At 49.0% G+C, this 15,991-nt stretch overlaps 1 protein-coding gene across 3 annotated transcripts in view; it reads right to left on the bottom strand.

The window, feature by feature from the left end:
* Positions 1 to 15,991, bottom strand: part of EEF2K (eukaryotic elongation factor 2 kinase) — a 71,651-nt gene that overhangs the window by 22,346 nt on the left and 33,314 nt on the right. For 2 of the 3 annotated variants that reach the window (XM_061401387.1, XM_061401389.1), the window contains 9 exons: positions 14,669 to 14,769; positions 11,749 to 11,809; positions 10,806 to 10,843; positions 10,309 to 10,480; positions 4,292 to 4,441; positions 3,929 to 4,061; positions 3,578 to 3,705; positions 2,683 to 2,884; positions 644 to 711 (listed from right to left, as the gene is read on the bottom strand). In XM_061401387.1, the coding sequence (XP_061257371.1) occupies positions 644 to 711; positions 2,683 to 2,884; positions 3,578 to 3,705; positions 3,929 to 4,061; positions 4,292 to 4,441; positions 10,309 to 10,480; positions 10,806 to 10,843; positions 11,749 to 11,809; positions 14,669 to 14,769 (1,053 nt within the window). The remainder of the gene's footprint in view (positions 1 to 643; positions 712 to 2,682; positions 2,885 to 3,577; positions 3,706 to 3,928; positions 4,062 to 4,291; positions 4,442 to 10,308; positions 10,481 to 10,805; positions 10,844 to 11,748; positions 11,810 to 14,668; positions 14,770 to 15,991) is intronic. The other variant, XM_061401388.1, reaches the window with a different exon arrangement.

The following is a 15,991-nucleotide window of genomic DNA, read 5'->3' as shown; positions in this document are numbered from 1 at the left end:
CTGCCTTCTCCATGAGATATGCTAGTAAGTGTAAATTATTCACTGGATTTCAAAGCCTTAAAAAAAACACACACACTTTTATTTTGGCCCCACCATACAGCACATGGGGTCTTAGGTTCTCAACCAGGGATGGAACCTGTGTCCCCTACGGTAGGGGTGTGGAGTCTTAACCACTGGACTGCCAGGGAAGCCCCTCTAATGAATTTTTAATTTGACGCTATAACATATGTTCCTCTGAATGCAAATATGTCATCTGCAGTGTCTTACAGCTGAATCACAAAGAGGCTGTAGGAAACCTGTTCTGCTCATCCGACCTGGGAGCATCACAGCTGCGTGTGCTGTGTGTTACACACTGGACACCCTGCTGCCCCTTCTGCCCCAAGACACACACACACGGCAAATCAAACCCAGGCCCGAGCCCAGCACGCACCAGAAGGTCACACTGTGGCTGATTTGGATTCTCTGCTCTAACCACCTCCGGAAACTGAAATGGACCCTGCTCTTCCCAGAAGCTTCTGCCTGTGCCCTCCTGCCAGTGCCCCGAGCAGACCTGGGCTGCCACCTCTGAATCTGCCGACTCACCCTCAGTTCCCAGAGGAGGGCGTCCACTCCTACCCACCCCCACTCTACCCCCTCCACTCACCCGGTGGTTGTCCAGAGGGTCCTGGTCTCGAGGTGCCATGTTATCAAGGTCGCTGAACACAGGCCAATCTGGGCAGAGAGAAAACAGAGCAAGGCAGCAGTTCCACGGCTGGAACAGGTCACAAGGTCCATCTAAGCTGCCATCAAACCTCTCTTATTTTAAATTTATATTTATTTTTAGGGCCACACCACATGGCTTGCAAGATCTTAGTTCCCCGACCAGAGATGAAACCCAGGCCCTCGGCAGTGAAAGCGCAGAATCCTGCAGAAAGCACCACTGAAGGCACCACTGGGCCACTAGGGAGTTTCCAAACCTTTTTTATTTGACATTTATAAAGTACAAAAGCGGGAGAAGAATGTTGTTGGCACCTGAGAGGCCACAGTTCTTCTTTGAGAATTTACCCAAACTCTCTACTTGCCAGCTGCCTGTACTTGTCCTGATGAGCAACTAGCTTAGCTGCTGCGCTGCCTTGGGGTTTCCATAAGGTAAATAGTGATACGATTGTGTAACGTACTGGTCAGCATCATGTGCTTGACCTATGGTCAGCCGTCAATGAGGTGCAGTTGTGAATGAAAAAAGAGGCATTTGTCCATTTGGGTACAAATGGGAGGTAGCTACAAACGGGAGAAGTCTTAGATGGTTTAAAACCCAACAATTTCCTGGCAGATTCCAGTCTTTATCTCCTGTCCCAAACGCCCACTAACCAAATCTGGCTTGTCTGCTGTTTTTATGCTTTTTTTAAATAATCTTTTTTTTTTTTTAATATGTATTTATTTATGTTTGGCTGTGCTGGGTCTGTGGCCGTGTGCGGGCTCTTTCTCTAGTTGCTACAAGCGGGGGCTACTCTCTGGTTGTAGAGGGAGGGCTTCTCCCTGCAGTGGTTTCTCTTGCTGTGGAGCATGACCTGTAGGGCAATCAGGCTTCAGTAGTTGTGGTGTAGGGCTCAGCAGTGGCGGCTAGCAGGCCCCCAGCGCGCAGGCTCAGTACTTGTGGTGCACAGGCTCAGCTGCCCCGGGGCATGTGGGATCTTCCTGGACAGGGATCAAACCGGCTTCCCCTGCATTGCAAGGTGGGCTCTCAACCACGGGACCATCAGGGAAGCCCTCTTAGTTTTTCAGAAAGTTTTCATATTTTTAAATGGTTGAAAAAAAATCAAACCTACTTTGTAACATGTGAAAATTACATGAAATTTAAAATTCAGCAACCATACAGTTTTTTTGGAACACAGCCACACTGATCTGTTTTAAATATTGTCAATGGTCGTGTTTATGTTACCCACAAAGAATAAAATATTTACTCTCTGGCCTTTTAAGAAGAAGTTTGTCAACTCCTGCTCCAGACTATTCCCAAGGCCTTTTGGTGGTGATCTACAGGCTTCTTTAAAAGATCGTCCTCTCCTGCTCCCCTGGGGCTTCTTTCAGCTGAATAACTGACCACAGAGTCCTGCCAGTTCTTCAGCTCAGAACCATGGAGTCAGTCTTGCCTCTCCTTTTTCCTGCAGTTCCCACATTCATATCATAAGTCTGTCCATAACATGAGTAAACTCTGTCACTTCAGCTTCAGAAATAATGATTGCTGTTTTTCTTGTGACCTAATCACATGATACTAATTGGTTTCTGAATTCTGAACAACCTTCAGATTCCTGCAAAAGCCCTCTTTGGCTATGACAGACTTTCTTTTAAGATACTAGTCTTTATTTGCTAATACCTTATTTAGAATTTTTGTCTTGTGTAAGTGAGGTTTGGATAAAAGTTTTCTTTTTTGGTGTTTTGTCAAATTTTGGTGTAAAACGTTTTGCAAATGTCAATCACTCTGAAAAATGTTACCTTGTTTTCTACAATACAGGTGGTTTTTACGGCATTTGGATGACTGGATCTTGAAAGTTTATTAAAAGAACTTATCTATAAAGCCATCTGGGCCATCAGTCTCTTTGGTTGGCATGTCCGATTTTCTAACAGAAGTGAAAGCCAGTTTAGCTCTGTTCTACCTGGTGCTTGCTCCCTCCAATCACAATAACCAGGGGCCAAACCACCACTCACGGAGGTGCTCCAGCTTCTGGCTATGTGGTGTGGCTGAAGACGGAGAGGAAGGGAGAGAGTCAAAGGTCACGTCGCTCATGTTGTCATCTCCGGAGTTCTCTGAGAGGCGAAGGAGCAGTGGGGGCCGGCTCCCTGAGAGGGTCCTCACCCGGGGGCTCCCGCACTTTTCCTCTGTCCCCCTTAAGATGGTCTTGGCTGACTGCTGGAGAATTAACAGTGACATGCACATCACACAGGCACCTTTTGGGAACAAGGGATTCTTCCTGTTGCCTGTTGGTCCCTCAAAACCTGAGGCCCTTTCAGCCACAGAGGCCTTAGGGACTGGCAGAAAATCTAAAAATAATCAGTGGGGGATTAACCCAAAGGACTCTAAGAAGGGGCATCTGGAACAGGAGCTCAGAGTGCCAGCACTCCCAAAGCGATGGCCACCATTCATGGCCCTGAGCTGGGGGATGTCCTGCAGAATCCCAAGCTGGTCTTTGCCAACATGGTCTTATAGCTGGTCCACGTACTGGGGGTGGTAATGGGGGTACAACAGGGACACAGAGAGGTGCTCAGTGAGCCAAGTTCAAGCCTCATTTGTCAACACATCAGATAAACCACATACCACACACCCCACTCACTTACCTGTACACACCTGGTCCCCTCACTGTGGGCAAAAATGGGCCCAAGTCAAGCAGACCCCAATTCCTCTATTAGTGGGGATACTCAGGAGGGCTGTGTACACTGGTTCAAAAGGGGTAAGGGACACAGATGGGACTAAGATTCTTCCAGCCACAATACTCTTCAATTAAGCATCGCAGGGCCTGGGCCACCAGCACACAGGAAGCACAGTTTTCTGGTCCTGCAGCAGAAGGGCCCTGCCAGTCCGCACGTGCTCATACTGGGTACCTACCAGCAGCTTGGTGTTCTGATTCACTGCATCCCTCTCTCTCGGGGACAGGTCAAAGGGAGTGAGGCCCATGCTCTTGCAAATCCGGTTGCAGGCATGTGAGTGGAAGAAGAGAGCCATCCCGCGGACACCTGAAGAGAGTTGGGGGTCTGGAGCATTGCTTTGCTTTGGGATGGGGGCACGGCAGCGCTGAGCACCCTAAAGATGGCATGGGCCAGACATCCCAGGCTCCCATCTCCACAGTCTAGGGCAGGCCCATATACCACCTTGGCCTGCTTGCCTGGGTGAACAAAAAGCCTGGAGATTTTGCAGGGAAGCGTGGTCTCCGGGGCCCTGCTGGCTTTCCCAGCCTACCTAGGTTTCCATCTCCAAAGTCAGTGCCCCTCTCAGTGTGGATCTGTGGGTCGGTGTAGAGGTCACCCACGCCCTGGATGTCCACCACAATCAGCTGGTGGCCGGAACGCTCAAACGTGAAGTGGCTGAAGGCCTGTGGGGCAAGAAGAAGGAAAAGGTGACCACAGAGACCAGGCTGTGGGCTGCGTGGACACCAGCAGGCACTGCTCTGACAGGCTGCAGTACTCCAGCTCTGCTCACGTTGGGGGCCTTTCTCTGCAGGGAGAAGCATACAGAGGCAAGGACAGAAAAAGAAGCCCTATTTTAATTTGGAGTGGCCCAAGGTCTGCTGAGATGGGACACAGGGCTCTGCAGGGGCCTCACCTGTGGCGTCAGGCGCACGTTGTCATCACGGACGAAGCCTGAGTTGGAGTTGTACTTGATGTACTTGCCCTCGATGTAGTGTTCCAGGTGGAACAGCGGCCGGCCTGGTCTCTCCTTCAGCTCTATGACGCACATCTGCATGATGTCCACCTGGCGGGAGGGCGGGAGGAGTCAGGGGAAGGGCAGGGCCCAGGCGGCACCCTCCTCTGATAAGAGGCTGGAGCAGAAAGGCTGAAACTGCTGATTGTCCCCAGAATCCATCCCCCTTTTTCTTTAGACTGAAAACCCCTTCTACGGCCTGAATGGATCCCTCCAAATTTCATCTCAAGGCTTGAAATCTCAAGGCTCACAGGTGATGGTATTAAGGAGGTGGGGCCTTTGGGAGGTGATAAGGTCAGGAGAGAAAGCTCTTGTGAATGGGATTAGTGCCCTGAAAAAAAGAGAACTCAGCTCCCTCACTCCATACACACTCTGAGGACACAGCAAGAAGGTGCCAGCATGAACCTATAAACCCATTCTCCTGTATTTTGTTACAGCAGCCCAAATGGACTAAGATAACCTGAGTTGTAACACGATGCACAGCCATCCAGCAGCGATGACATGGCTTGGCTTCCCTTGCAGCTAGATGTGGCCATGTGACTAAGCCCAGCCAATAGGAAGCAAGCAGCAGGGATGATGCAACTCCAGCCTGCCCTCTCCTTCTCTGGCCTTCCTGAGGCTGTAAGGTAGACATCTGCCAGTGAGCCAGAACTGACCATGCAGTCCAGGGCAACTCCTGGCAGATGGCAAACAACAAGACAGAAGGAACCAGGCCTCTGGATGACAAGGAGGTGAAGCAGCAGCCCACCCTGAGCCCCATCTAAGAGAGGCTATTCGATGAGATGGAAGGAAACCATTTTGAGTTAGCACACAGCTGTGAGTCTGCCTGCTAAGCAACTTAACCTGCACCTTGTGCTAATACAGAGAACTTGGGCAAGTTATTTCCCCAGTTTGTGCCTCAGTTTCCTCACCCATGGAATGGGTATAAGGGTGAAATCTGTTGGTGCAGGAAGCAAGTCTGCCAGCGTCTGCTGATGTCATTATTATCAGCAGACACAATTCTCGAGTGATACACGCCAAACCGTAACAGTGGTTCTTTCCCTACAAAGGGGAATCACAGGGAATTCAGACATTCCCTGCTAAATTTTGCACCAAGCGTATGTTTAATTTTGTACTCAGAAGAAACTGTGTAAGTACTGTGTATGTTTGTAACATAGGATAGGGAAGACCTGGGACTCTAACTTTGACCTGTTACACAAGGTCACACCCATGGTACCCTGGCCCCATCGAAGCCACCCACAACAGGGGCCAGGTCTGGGTTTCCCAAGGAAATGACCACCCAGGAAACTTTGGCTGAGTTAAGGAAGACAACAGCTGCAGAGGCCAAAGGGGTCCAGAGCCGGGAGCTGAGAACCTCCCCAAATGTGGCTTCAGTTCTGAGAACCAGCCAGAGGGGAAGGAGCAGCTGGTTCCCAGCGGATTCCTGTCCCCAAAACTGGCTCTATCCCTACAAGGAAGCATGCGGCAGGGCCACTGGCTTGGCCAGGAGGCAACTGGGAGAGGGTCAGTGGCAGACACATCCTCAAGGCGACAGCCAGTTCCTCCTCAAACAGCCACATTCCTCTCTCTTCATCAATTCAACCACCTTATTATTCATTATTCACTGAGCACCTAGGCACTGGGATAGAGCAAACAAGACAGATAAAATCCTTGTCCTCGGGGGAGAGAGGCAACTGAAGTATACATGAATAAATACATGAATAAGACTCTTTCAGATACTGCCAACTGCTCTGAAAAAAAGAAACCAAAACAAACAAAAGGACATGTCAGAGGCTGCAGCAGTGGAAGGGTTACTTCATCTTCATTTAGGATGGTCTAGCACAGCCTCATAGCTCAGTTAATGAAGAATCTGCCTGCAATACAGGAGACCTGTGTTCAAATCGTAAGTCGGGAAGATACCCTGTAGAAGGAAACGGCAATCCACTCCAGTATTCTTATGTGGAAAATTCCATGGACAGAGGAGCCTGGCAGGCTACGGTTCATGGGGTTGCAAGAGTCGGACATGACTTAGCAACTAAACCACCACCACCAGCACAGCCTAGCTGAGGAGGTGACATGAGCTGAAACCTGAAATCTAAGGACTGAGGGGATCCAATGATGCAGCCTTGGGGCACAGCCAGTTCAAAGGTCCTGAGGCAGAAACAAGCTTAGAGAAGAAGGGAAAAGTGGCCAGGCCTGCGTACATGGAGTCACAGCCCCTGAGCATGGGGATGTGGCTTCCTGTGTTCACACCAAATATGCTTAATCAAGAGCTCTGCAAACATTAGGCACTCAATAAATTCTGCTGTTTGCCTGAAAATGCGGCTCTCCTGAGGCACTCAGATGATGGTACCTTATAGCTAGCAGGTACACCAACAGTAGGAGAGCTGAGCTGTGAATTCAGGCAGCGCAAAGGCCTAGCTCTATTTTCTAGCTATTTCCTCAAATGCATGCAGGCAACAGGAAATTCTGCTTGGCCTCAGGTCACCAATACCCTGGGGGCTCAAGTGAAGAAGCCAAGAGCAGGGGCTTGGAAAGTCTGAGCTTTCCAGGAATAAGTCCTGGCTCCATCCCTGCCTGTTTGAGCAAGAAACTTTACCCCTTTATGCCCTAGGTTCCCCAGGGACAGATAAGGAATCCATTCCCCATGCCCTCTCCTGCTTTTTCTTGGGAGACACCAATCTCAGCCCACCTAGTCTAAGAGGAAGGACCCATAACCCTGGCTCTAAGGGTGGATACAAGGCTCAGGCCTTCCCAATCTGCATATTCCCACCTCCTGGCCATCATGATTGGCTCAGTGATAGGCATCTAACCTAATCAAGCCAATGAAATCCAGTTCTGAGACTTTGATAGAAACTTATGGGAAAACATGTCATTCCATCAAGGTTGCTAAGAAATTAAAAGTGAGCCTGCAGCTACTGGGGTCAACATGTCACTGCAAGTTGAAAAGTTGCCTAAGTGATGCCAACACAGAAGAACATTGAGGCTAGAGCTGGAGGAAGACTTCCAACAACCTCAATTTGGTTCTGGATCCAGCTGTGTCTGTGTGTATGCATGCTAAGTCACTTCAGTTCAGTTCATTTGCTCAGTTGTGTCCGACTCTTTGCGACCCCATGAACCACAGCACACCAGGCCTTCCTGTCCATCACTAACTCCCAGAGTACACCCAAACCCATGTCCATCAAGTCAGTGATGCCATCCAACCATTTCATCCTCTGTTGTCCCCTTCTCCTCCTGCCCTCAATCTTTCCCAGCATTAGGGTCTTTTCAGATGAGTCAGCTCTTCGCATCAGGTGGGCCAAATACTGGAGTTTCAGCTTCAACATCAGTCCTTCCAATGAACACCCAGGACTGATCTCCTTTAGAATGGACTGGTTGGATCTCCTTGCAGTTTAAGGGCCTCTCAAGAGTCTTCTCCAACACCACAGTTCAAAAGCATCAATTCTTCGGCACTCAGCTTTCTTTATAGTCCAACTCTCACATCCATACATGACCATTGGAAAAACCATAGCCTTGACTAGACGGACCTTTGTTGGCGAAGTAATGTCTCTGCTTTTTAATATACTGTCTAGGTTGGTCATAACTTTCCTTCCAAGGAGTAAGTCACTTCAGTCATGTCCAATTCTTTGTGACCCTATGGACTATAGCCCACCAGGCTCCTCTGTCCATAGGATTCTCCAGGCAAGAATACTGGAGTGGGATGCCATGTCCTCCTCCAGGGGATCTTCCCAACCCAGGGATTGAAGCTGGGTCTCTTATGTCTCCTGAATTGGTAGGTAGGTTCTTTACAACTAGTGTCACCTGGGAAGCTTCAGCTGTGCCTGCTGCTGCTGCTGCTGCTAAGTCACTTCAGTTGTGTCTGACTCTGAGCAACCCCATAGACGGCAGCCCACCAGGCTCCTCTGTCCCTGGGATTCTTCACTGGAGTGGGTTACCATTTCCTTCTCCAATGCATGAAAGTGAAAAGTGAAAGTGAAGTCGCTCAGTCGTGCCCGACTCTTAGTGACCCCATGGACTGCAGCCCACCAGGCACCTTAGTCCATGGGATTTTCCAGGCAAGAGTACTGGAGTGGGGTGCCATTGCCTTCTCCGCAGCTGTGCCTGCAGTCAGCCCTATTTCTCAATTATAGGAAGCAATCCATTCCCCTTTTGGTTTAAGCCTGTTTGAATGGATTTCTGTCACTTGCAAACAAAAATCCTGATGAATAGACCCCATGTGTAAATGAAATAAAAACATTCCAACTTCCACCAACCTCAGAGCTCTGTTTTTTTTAGTTTTCTTTTTCTCCTATTTTTTGGCCAAAGTGTGCAAGCACCCAGGATCTTAGTTCCCCAACCAGGGTTTGAACTCATGACCACTGCAGTGGAAGCATGGTGTTTTAACCACTGGGCCACCAGGGAAGTTCCAGAGTTCTGTTTTTAAGAATAAATAACTTTTGGTATACAGAGCACTTTTCATACTGTTCAAAGAATGCTCAAACTACCGCAGAATTGCACCCATCTCACACGCTAGTAAAGTAATGCTTAAAATTCTCCAAGCCAGGCTTCAGCAATATGTGAACCGTGAACTTCCTGATGTTCAAGCTGGTTTTAGAAAAGGCAGAGGAACCAGAGACCAAATTGCCAACATCCACTGGATCATCGAAAAAGCAAGAGAGTTCCAGAAAAACATCTATTTCTGCTTTATTGACTATGCCAAAACCTTTGACTGTGTGGATCACAATAAACTGTGGAAAATTCTGAAAGAGATAGGAATACCAGACCACCTGATCTGCCTCTTGAGAAATTTGTATGCAGGTAAGGAAGCAACAGTTAGAACTGGACATGGAACAGCAGACTGGTTCCAAATAGGAAAAGGACTATGTTAAGGCTGTATACTGTCACCCTGTTTATTTAACTTATATGCAGAGTACATCATGAGAAACGCTGGACTGGAAGAAGCACAAGCTGGAATCAAGACCGCCGGGAGAAGTATCAATAACCTCAGATATGCAGATGACACCACCCTTATGGCAGAAAGTGAAGAGAACTCAAAAGCCTCTTGATGAAAGTGAAAGAGGAGAGTGAAAAAGTTGGCTTAAAGCTTCAACATTCAGAAAACGAAGATCATGGCATCCGGTCCCATCACTTCATGGCAAATAGATGGGGAAACAGTGGAAACGGTGTCAGACTTTATTTTGGGGGGCTCCAAAATCACTGCAGATGGTGACTGCAGCCATGAAATTAAAAGACACTTACTCCTTGGAAGGAAAGTTATGACCAACCTAGATAGCATATTAAAAAGCAGAGACATTACTTTGCCAACAAAGGTTCGTCTAGTCAAGGCTATGGTTTTTCCTGTGGTCATGTATGGATGTGAGAGTTGGACTGTGAAGAAGGCTGAGAGCCAAAGAATTGATGCTTTTGAACTGTGGTGTTGGAGAAGACTCTTTGAGAGTCCCTTGGACTGCAAGGAGATCCAACCAGTCCATTCTGAAGGAGATCAGCCCTGGGATTTCTTTGGAAGGAATGATGCTAAAGCTGAAACTCTAGTACTTTGGCCACCTCATGCGAAGAGTTGACTCATTGGAAAAGACTCTGATGCTGGGAGGGATTGGGGGCAAGAGGAGAAGGGGACGGCAAAGGATGAGATGGCTGGATGGCATCACTGACTCGATGGACGTGAGTCTGAGTGAACTCCGGGAGTTGGTGATGGACAGGGAGGCCTGGCGTACTGCGATTCATGGGGTTCCAAAGAGTCGGACACGACTGAGCGACTAATCTGATACAGAGCACTTGACCTGTCAGGCTCCATAAACGATGGGTTTTATTAGCTGCTGCTAAGACAGCAAAGAAGGGGACCTGTGACCAGCACTGCCATCGCCCTCAGCTCCAGATCTGGGCTACGCTGCCCTGGGCTGTGCTGGTGTGGGAATGTGGAAGGCAGGGGTGCCACACACCTGCTTGGGGGGCTTGTGCCGATTATACTCCTCTCCCCAGAGCTTGGCCTCCATCTGTAGACGCACGTCCTCGAAGTACACGTCCCTGTCCACGGACTCGATGTAGCGCTTTGCCACGTAGTTGGAGGCCCCCTTCCACTGCTGGGTGTGCAGGAAGTTGGAGAGCTTCTTCCTGAGGGGAGAGGCATCAGGGAGCCTGCCCGATGCTCTGGGGCTCACTGGGACCCCAGCCCTAGTTTTCAGGATGGGGAGACCCTGCGTGATCTGACTGACAGAGTCAGGAATAAAATGCAGGAGGTGGGAGGGGCTTCCCTACCCCGCAGCATCCTTCAGAGATCTGGGAAGGGGGGTCAAGGGACAGACTCCCTGTTCTGCCCACTCCCATCCCTACAGCCCGGCCCAATGTGCGGTCCAAGAAGAGAATGTCACAGAGCCCCTGCTCTCAGGAGCCTGAGGGCATCGGGGCAGGATCCCCAGAGGCAGGCTGAGTCACTTACGTTCTGAAGCACTCCCTCATTGCTCCCCGGCCAAAGGGCTGAAAGACACGACACAGATATGTACAAAGCTCATGGACAAAACGGTGAGCTATGCATGCACTGCGTGTGTATGGAGCTCCATTTATGCGGAGTACAAAAATAGGGAAACCAATCTCAGGTGATAGAGTTCAGGGCAGTGCCTACCCTTGGGAATAAAGGAGTAGTAACTGGGGCTGAGAAGGTCTTCTGGGGGGCGGGGTGCCAGTGATTTTCAGTGTCTTGATCTGGGTACTGGTTACACATGTGTTTACTTGGTGAAACTCACCAAGCCATACACTTTTCTGAGCGTGCAACACACTATAAAATGCTTCACAAGTCGACCCTGCTGCTTCCTATGCAGGAACTGCTCTATTTTCTAGTTGATTCTTTTTTTTTTTTTTGCAACCCACTGAGTTCATCTTGTTAGATGAACAGTATTAAGTGGTGACTTGCAATTTTTGAAAACCGATAAACAGGTTCACACTTCACTGATTTTCAACAAGAGTGTCAAGAAGAATCTTTTAATACATGTGATCAATATATGAAATGTCCAGAATAGGTAAATAAACAGAGACAGAAGTTAAATTAGTGGTTGCCCAGGGCTGGGGAAGAGGAGGGAATTGGAGCCTGACTGCTAATGGGTATGTATGAGGTTTCTTCTAGAGATGGTGAACATGTTCCGGGACTGATCGGGGTGATGGGTGCACAACTCTTGACTGTACTAAAAACCACTGAGCTGTACACTTTAAATAGGTATGTGGTATGGTGTGTGAATTATATTCAATAAGGCTGTTATAAAAGATAAAATAAATACACATCAGAGAATTCCCTAAAGCTTAAAAAAAAAGAAAGAGGACGTGGAGGAGAGGGAGCGGGCACTGCAGCTGGTCGGCCAGGACTGCACTGGGCTCGAGGCTCTGCTCACCTGGGATGCCATCTTGATTAGGACTTCATCCTCCACCCACTCGCCGGTAACAGCGTTGTACCTGCAGAGACCAGAACCCACCCCAGGGTGCAGTGTCCATCACCTGATCCTGTCACTCACTGGCTAAAAGCAGAAGACTTTTCTGGGCTTCCTGCTGCTCAGGATCAAGTCCACTCTCTACCTACAGGCCCAGCTGATCTCCTGGGTTCGGTCTGTGGACACGCTCCCTCCTTCCCAGGCTCCCACCACACTGGCCTCCTTCCCTTTCTTCAAAGGCAGCTGTTCCTTCACCATGTCCTCCACCAACCCCATGCTACCGCTGTGCTGTGGGTAGGCTATGGTTTCCCACTGGACTGTAACTCCACAAAGACAAGCCATGTCTGTGCTGTGTACTGTAGGGCCTGGTACTGGGGTTGCTTAACAAATGCATGCTGGATGAACAACTGAATAAATAAATTTCTTATTATAACTGGTCTAGATAATGTGTCCCAGGAAGGAAGACGGCAGCACCCTCTGTCTTGCCAGTATGAGGCCCAGCCCAGGTTGCTAGGCCAGTCTCCTGAAGCCTGTCCCGGTGCAGACAGCAGTGGTGGAGGGTCCTACTTCTGAGTCCAGCCAGGAAAGGGGCCGCTGGCTACACACCCAAGACAGAGAGGCATGGAGAGGGTTCCAGAACATTTCCATCTCTCTCTTTCCCAGGGATCCTCTTTCCCAGAGCAAATCTGCCCCTAGGCCTGGCTGGGCCTTAACAGGTTTGTCTGGTGGAAAGCTCTTCAGCTCAGTAAATCCCGAAAATCTAAAACCTTCCCCAGGGCTGAGGTGTTCTCAGCTTTAGCAGATGCCTCCCTGGTCCACCCTCGGTGGGGACAGACTCCAAAACCTCCCAGAGCCTGAGAACAGCCTCTTCAGAGCCTGAAACCTCTACCAGGAGAAACAAGCAGAGGCCTGGCAGGTAAGCTGCCCCAGGCCTGGTGGGGTGGGTTGGGGGAGGAAGGCTTGTCAGAGCCGAACACCTGCTGGCAACAAGCTCATGGCAAGTATTGTCGTCAATAAATAATGGCCATCATTATTATTAATTTTATTACCATGTAGGTGCCAAGGTAAACGAAACAGTCTTCCCTCACTTCCAAGTAGACTGAAAGCTGAGAGGCACCCAGAAGGTGGGGGAGGGTGGAGACATGCAACACGGGAAGGAGCTTAGCTGTCCTTCACAACCACTGACCTCATAGAGGACAGAGGCGCTCTAAGTTCACTGAGCATTCACTGTATGCTGAGTGCTTACACGGAACTCCTCAAGAACCACCACTCAGCCCAATGAGATCCAAACAAATACTGTGCTCACTTTCCAGATGGAAGAACTGAGGTTCAGAAAGGTGAAATAACCTTCCTGAGAGCCAAGATTCAAACTCAGATCAGTTTCAATTCGACCTTTGCACTTAACCAGTCTGGGGACAACTCACGTGAATAGGAAATCTGTCTCAATAAAGAGCCAGCTTGCAGCAGAGCTCTCTAAAGACCAGGAGTGGAGGAGGAAGCCTCCAATCTAGAAATCTCTGGTCATTCTGGGCATCAATGTCTGACCTCCCTCTGCTGGTAGTCAGAGCAGTTGAAATCAGCAAGTTTAGTTAGGAAATCAACACAGTTTGGTGTGGCCCCTGGTCCCTGTTCCTCGGGAGCTCTGGGATTCACAGAACTAGCCCAGCATGTGAGTCCTGCTTCCCAAGGGCCTCCCTGTTGGCCTGGTGTCCTCAGCCTGGAAGCCACATATCACCAACCAGCCACCACACTGCCCTTATAGGCAGGAAGAAACCGAGTTCCCATCCTGGCCTTCTGGGGCACCCACAATACTCAGCTGCTGGAACAGACCCCAGAGCCTGCCAGGTCACCCTCCAAAATGGGGAAGGGGTGCACGCCAGGCTCTAAGCCTTCGCCTCACAAGGTGTAGCAGGACTATGTTGCAGAAAGGTGGAGAGGGCTCCACTGTTTCTGCCTGCCCAGCATCCACTCTTCTTTCTTCTGGTAACAGCACCCCAATTTTCCTTTGGGGAACCACCATCCACCATTCTCAGAACATATGGACTGGGTGGAGCTGATCCCCCAGCACTTTCTGGTGTGTGGTATGTGATCTAGACTTGGCTAATCAAAGCAAAGCTCTGGGCACGATGACTGGTTTAGTGGTGGGCCTATAGCCAAAGCCAGGCCAATGAGATTCAAATGTTAAAAACTGAGGAAGATTCATTTCCATTTGGTGAGATGAATCATGGGGCTCCCAGGGGCCATCAGTACCATTAATGCAAGAGAGTCTATCTGGTATGAAAGCCAAAAGCATCCTTGGAGCACCTGGAATAAGCTAGACCTGAAGTCCACATAGATAAGTCAACCATTCCTCTTTGCTTAAGCCACTGTGAATTGGCTTCTGTCACTTGCATTTGGGCTATTTGTTACTGCAGCATAGCTCACCCTAGCCTGTTGAATACTGTCTTATAGGAACACTGTGAGGATTAAATGAGATAACGCACAGTGCTTGTCTCTGTATGTGTGTTAGTTGCTCAGTTATGTCCCGACTCTGCAACCCCACGGACTGTAGGCCACCAGGCTCCTCTATCCACGGTATTCTCCAGGCAAGAATACTAGAGTGGGTTGCCATTTCCTCCTCCAGAGGATCTTCCCAATCCAGGGATTGAACTCAGGTCTGCTGCATTGCAGGGGGGTTCTTTACCATCTGAGCCTCCAGGGAAGCCCCACATGGTGCCTAAACATGCGTAAATACTCAAATATTGACCGATATTATTATCATATTCCCTTTTCCTTGATCTCCAGGGGTACTTAAGCCTCACTGATTACAAGCAGAAAAAGGACCCAACCCCCAAGGACCCCTAGAGAACTGGGGTCATACAACACTTGCAGACAAGGACCTGACCTGTGGCGTGTGGCACATTCCGTGGCAACGTCTTCCAGGTGGAACTCAGCCCAGGGGTCAGGCATGTGCTTGGCTTTCTCGATTGCATGCTTCCAAGCTTCCTGCAGAAGCAAAGGGGAGAGTTAGGCTTCTGGGACAGTGCAGGCCAATTCCTCCCGCCATGCGATTTCCCAAGTGTGTCCAGCCTCTTGGGAGGCAGACAGCATTATTCAGTCAGAATTATAATCACCTATTATCCTTGTAGGAACACAGTTCCCAAAAGACCTCACAGGGACATAGCCTTCCCACGGCCAGAAGTGACCTGCCTCAACTATAAAACTGAAGAAAACGTAAGACGCATAGAAAACACATACTGCTTTGCTTGTTACCAAAGAGTTGAGAATGAAAATATTATTCCCCACCCCTTTGTTCAGATTGGAAGACGTTTTAACAGCTGGAAACCAGGAGTCTGACCAGGATGTGGGAAAATGAATTCTCAGATACCGTCAGTGGGTATAAACCTTTTCTAAAGGTGGCCTGGCAATGTACTAAAATGGGAAAAAAATGTACTCCTTTATTTTTTTAATTAATTAATTTTTACTTTTGGCTGTGCTGGGTCTCTGTTGCTGCAAGCAGGGGCTACTCTCTAGTCGTGGTGTGTGGGCTTCTCATTGCAGTGAGTTTTCTTGTTGTAGAGCACATGCTTAGTACTTACGGTGCTCAGGCTTAGTTGCCCTGCAGCATGCGGGCTCTTCCCAGACCAGGGATCGAACCCCTGTCCCTTGCACTGGCACACAGATGCTTCACCACTGGGCCACCAGGAGAAGTCCCGATATTCCTTTATTTTGATCCAGCAATCCTATATCTAGGAATGTACCATACAGGAAAACAAACATAGGGACTTCTCTGGTGGCCCAGTGGTTAAGAACAAATCTGCCTTCTAACACGAGGGACCGGTTGGGGAACTAAGATTCTACGTGCCAGAGCGCAACCAAGCCTGCGTGTCACAACTAGAGAAAGCCTACGCACCACAAGGAAGAGTGCATATGCTGCAACAAGGCCCAGATAATACAAAAAGAGAGAAAGAAATACAAACGTAAGTGTGCACACTTGTGTACGAGGGGTATTGTGATTGTACCAAACTGAATTCAACCCAAATGTCTGTCTGTGGAGATTGGTTAATACACTTTGACTATATTCATTTAAAATGTGAAATAGCCCTGTGGTGAGAACTCTGGACTCTTACCGGGTTCAATGTCACTTTTTTATAAATATTCTATAAATCATAAATACACCCCATTTTACTGCCCCCAAGGAAATTTATAGACCATATAAGCTTCTCAA

Source organism: Bos javanicus, chromosome 25 (assembly GCF_032452875.1).
Source record: "Bos javanicus breed banteng chromosome 25, ARS-OSU_banteng_1.0, whole genome shotgun sequence".
Classification (NCBI taxonomy): Eukaryota; Metazoa; Chordata; class Mammalia; order Artiodactyla; family Bovidae; genus Bos; species Bos javanicus.
The sequence above is the reverse complement of the archived record's forward strand: the minus strand, read 5'-3'. Positions and strand labels throughout refer to the sequence as shown.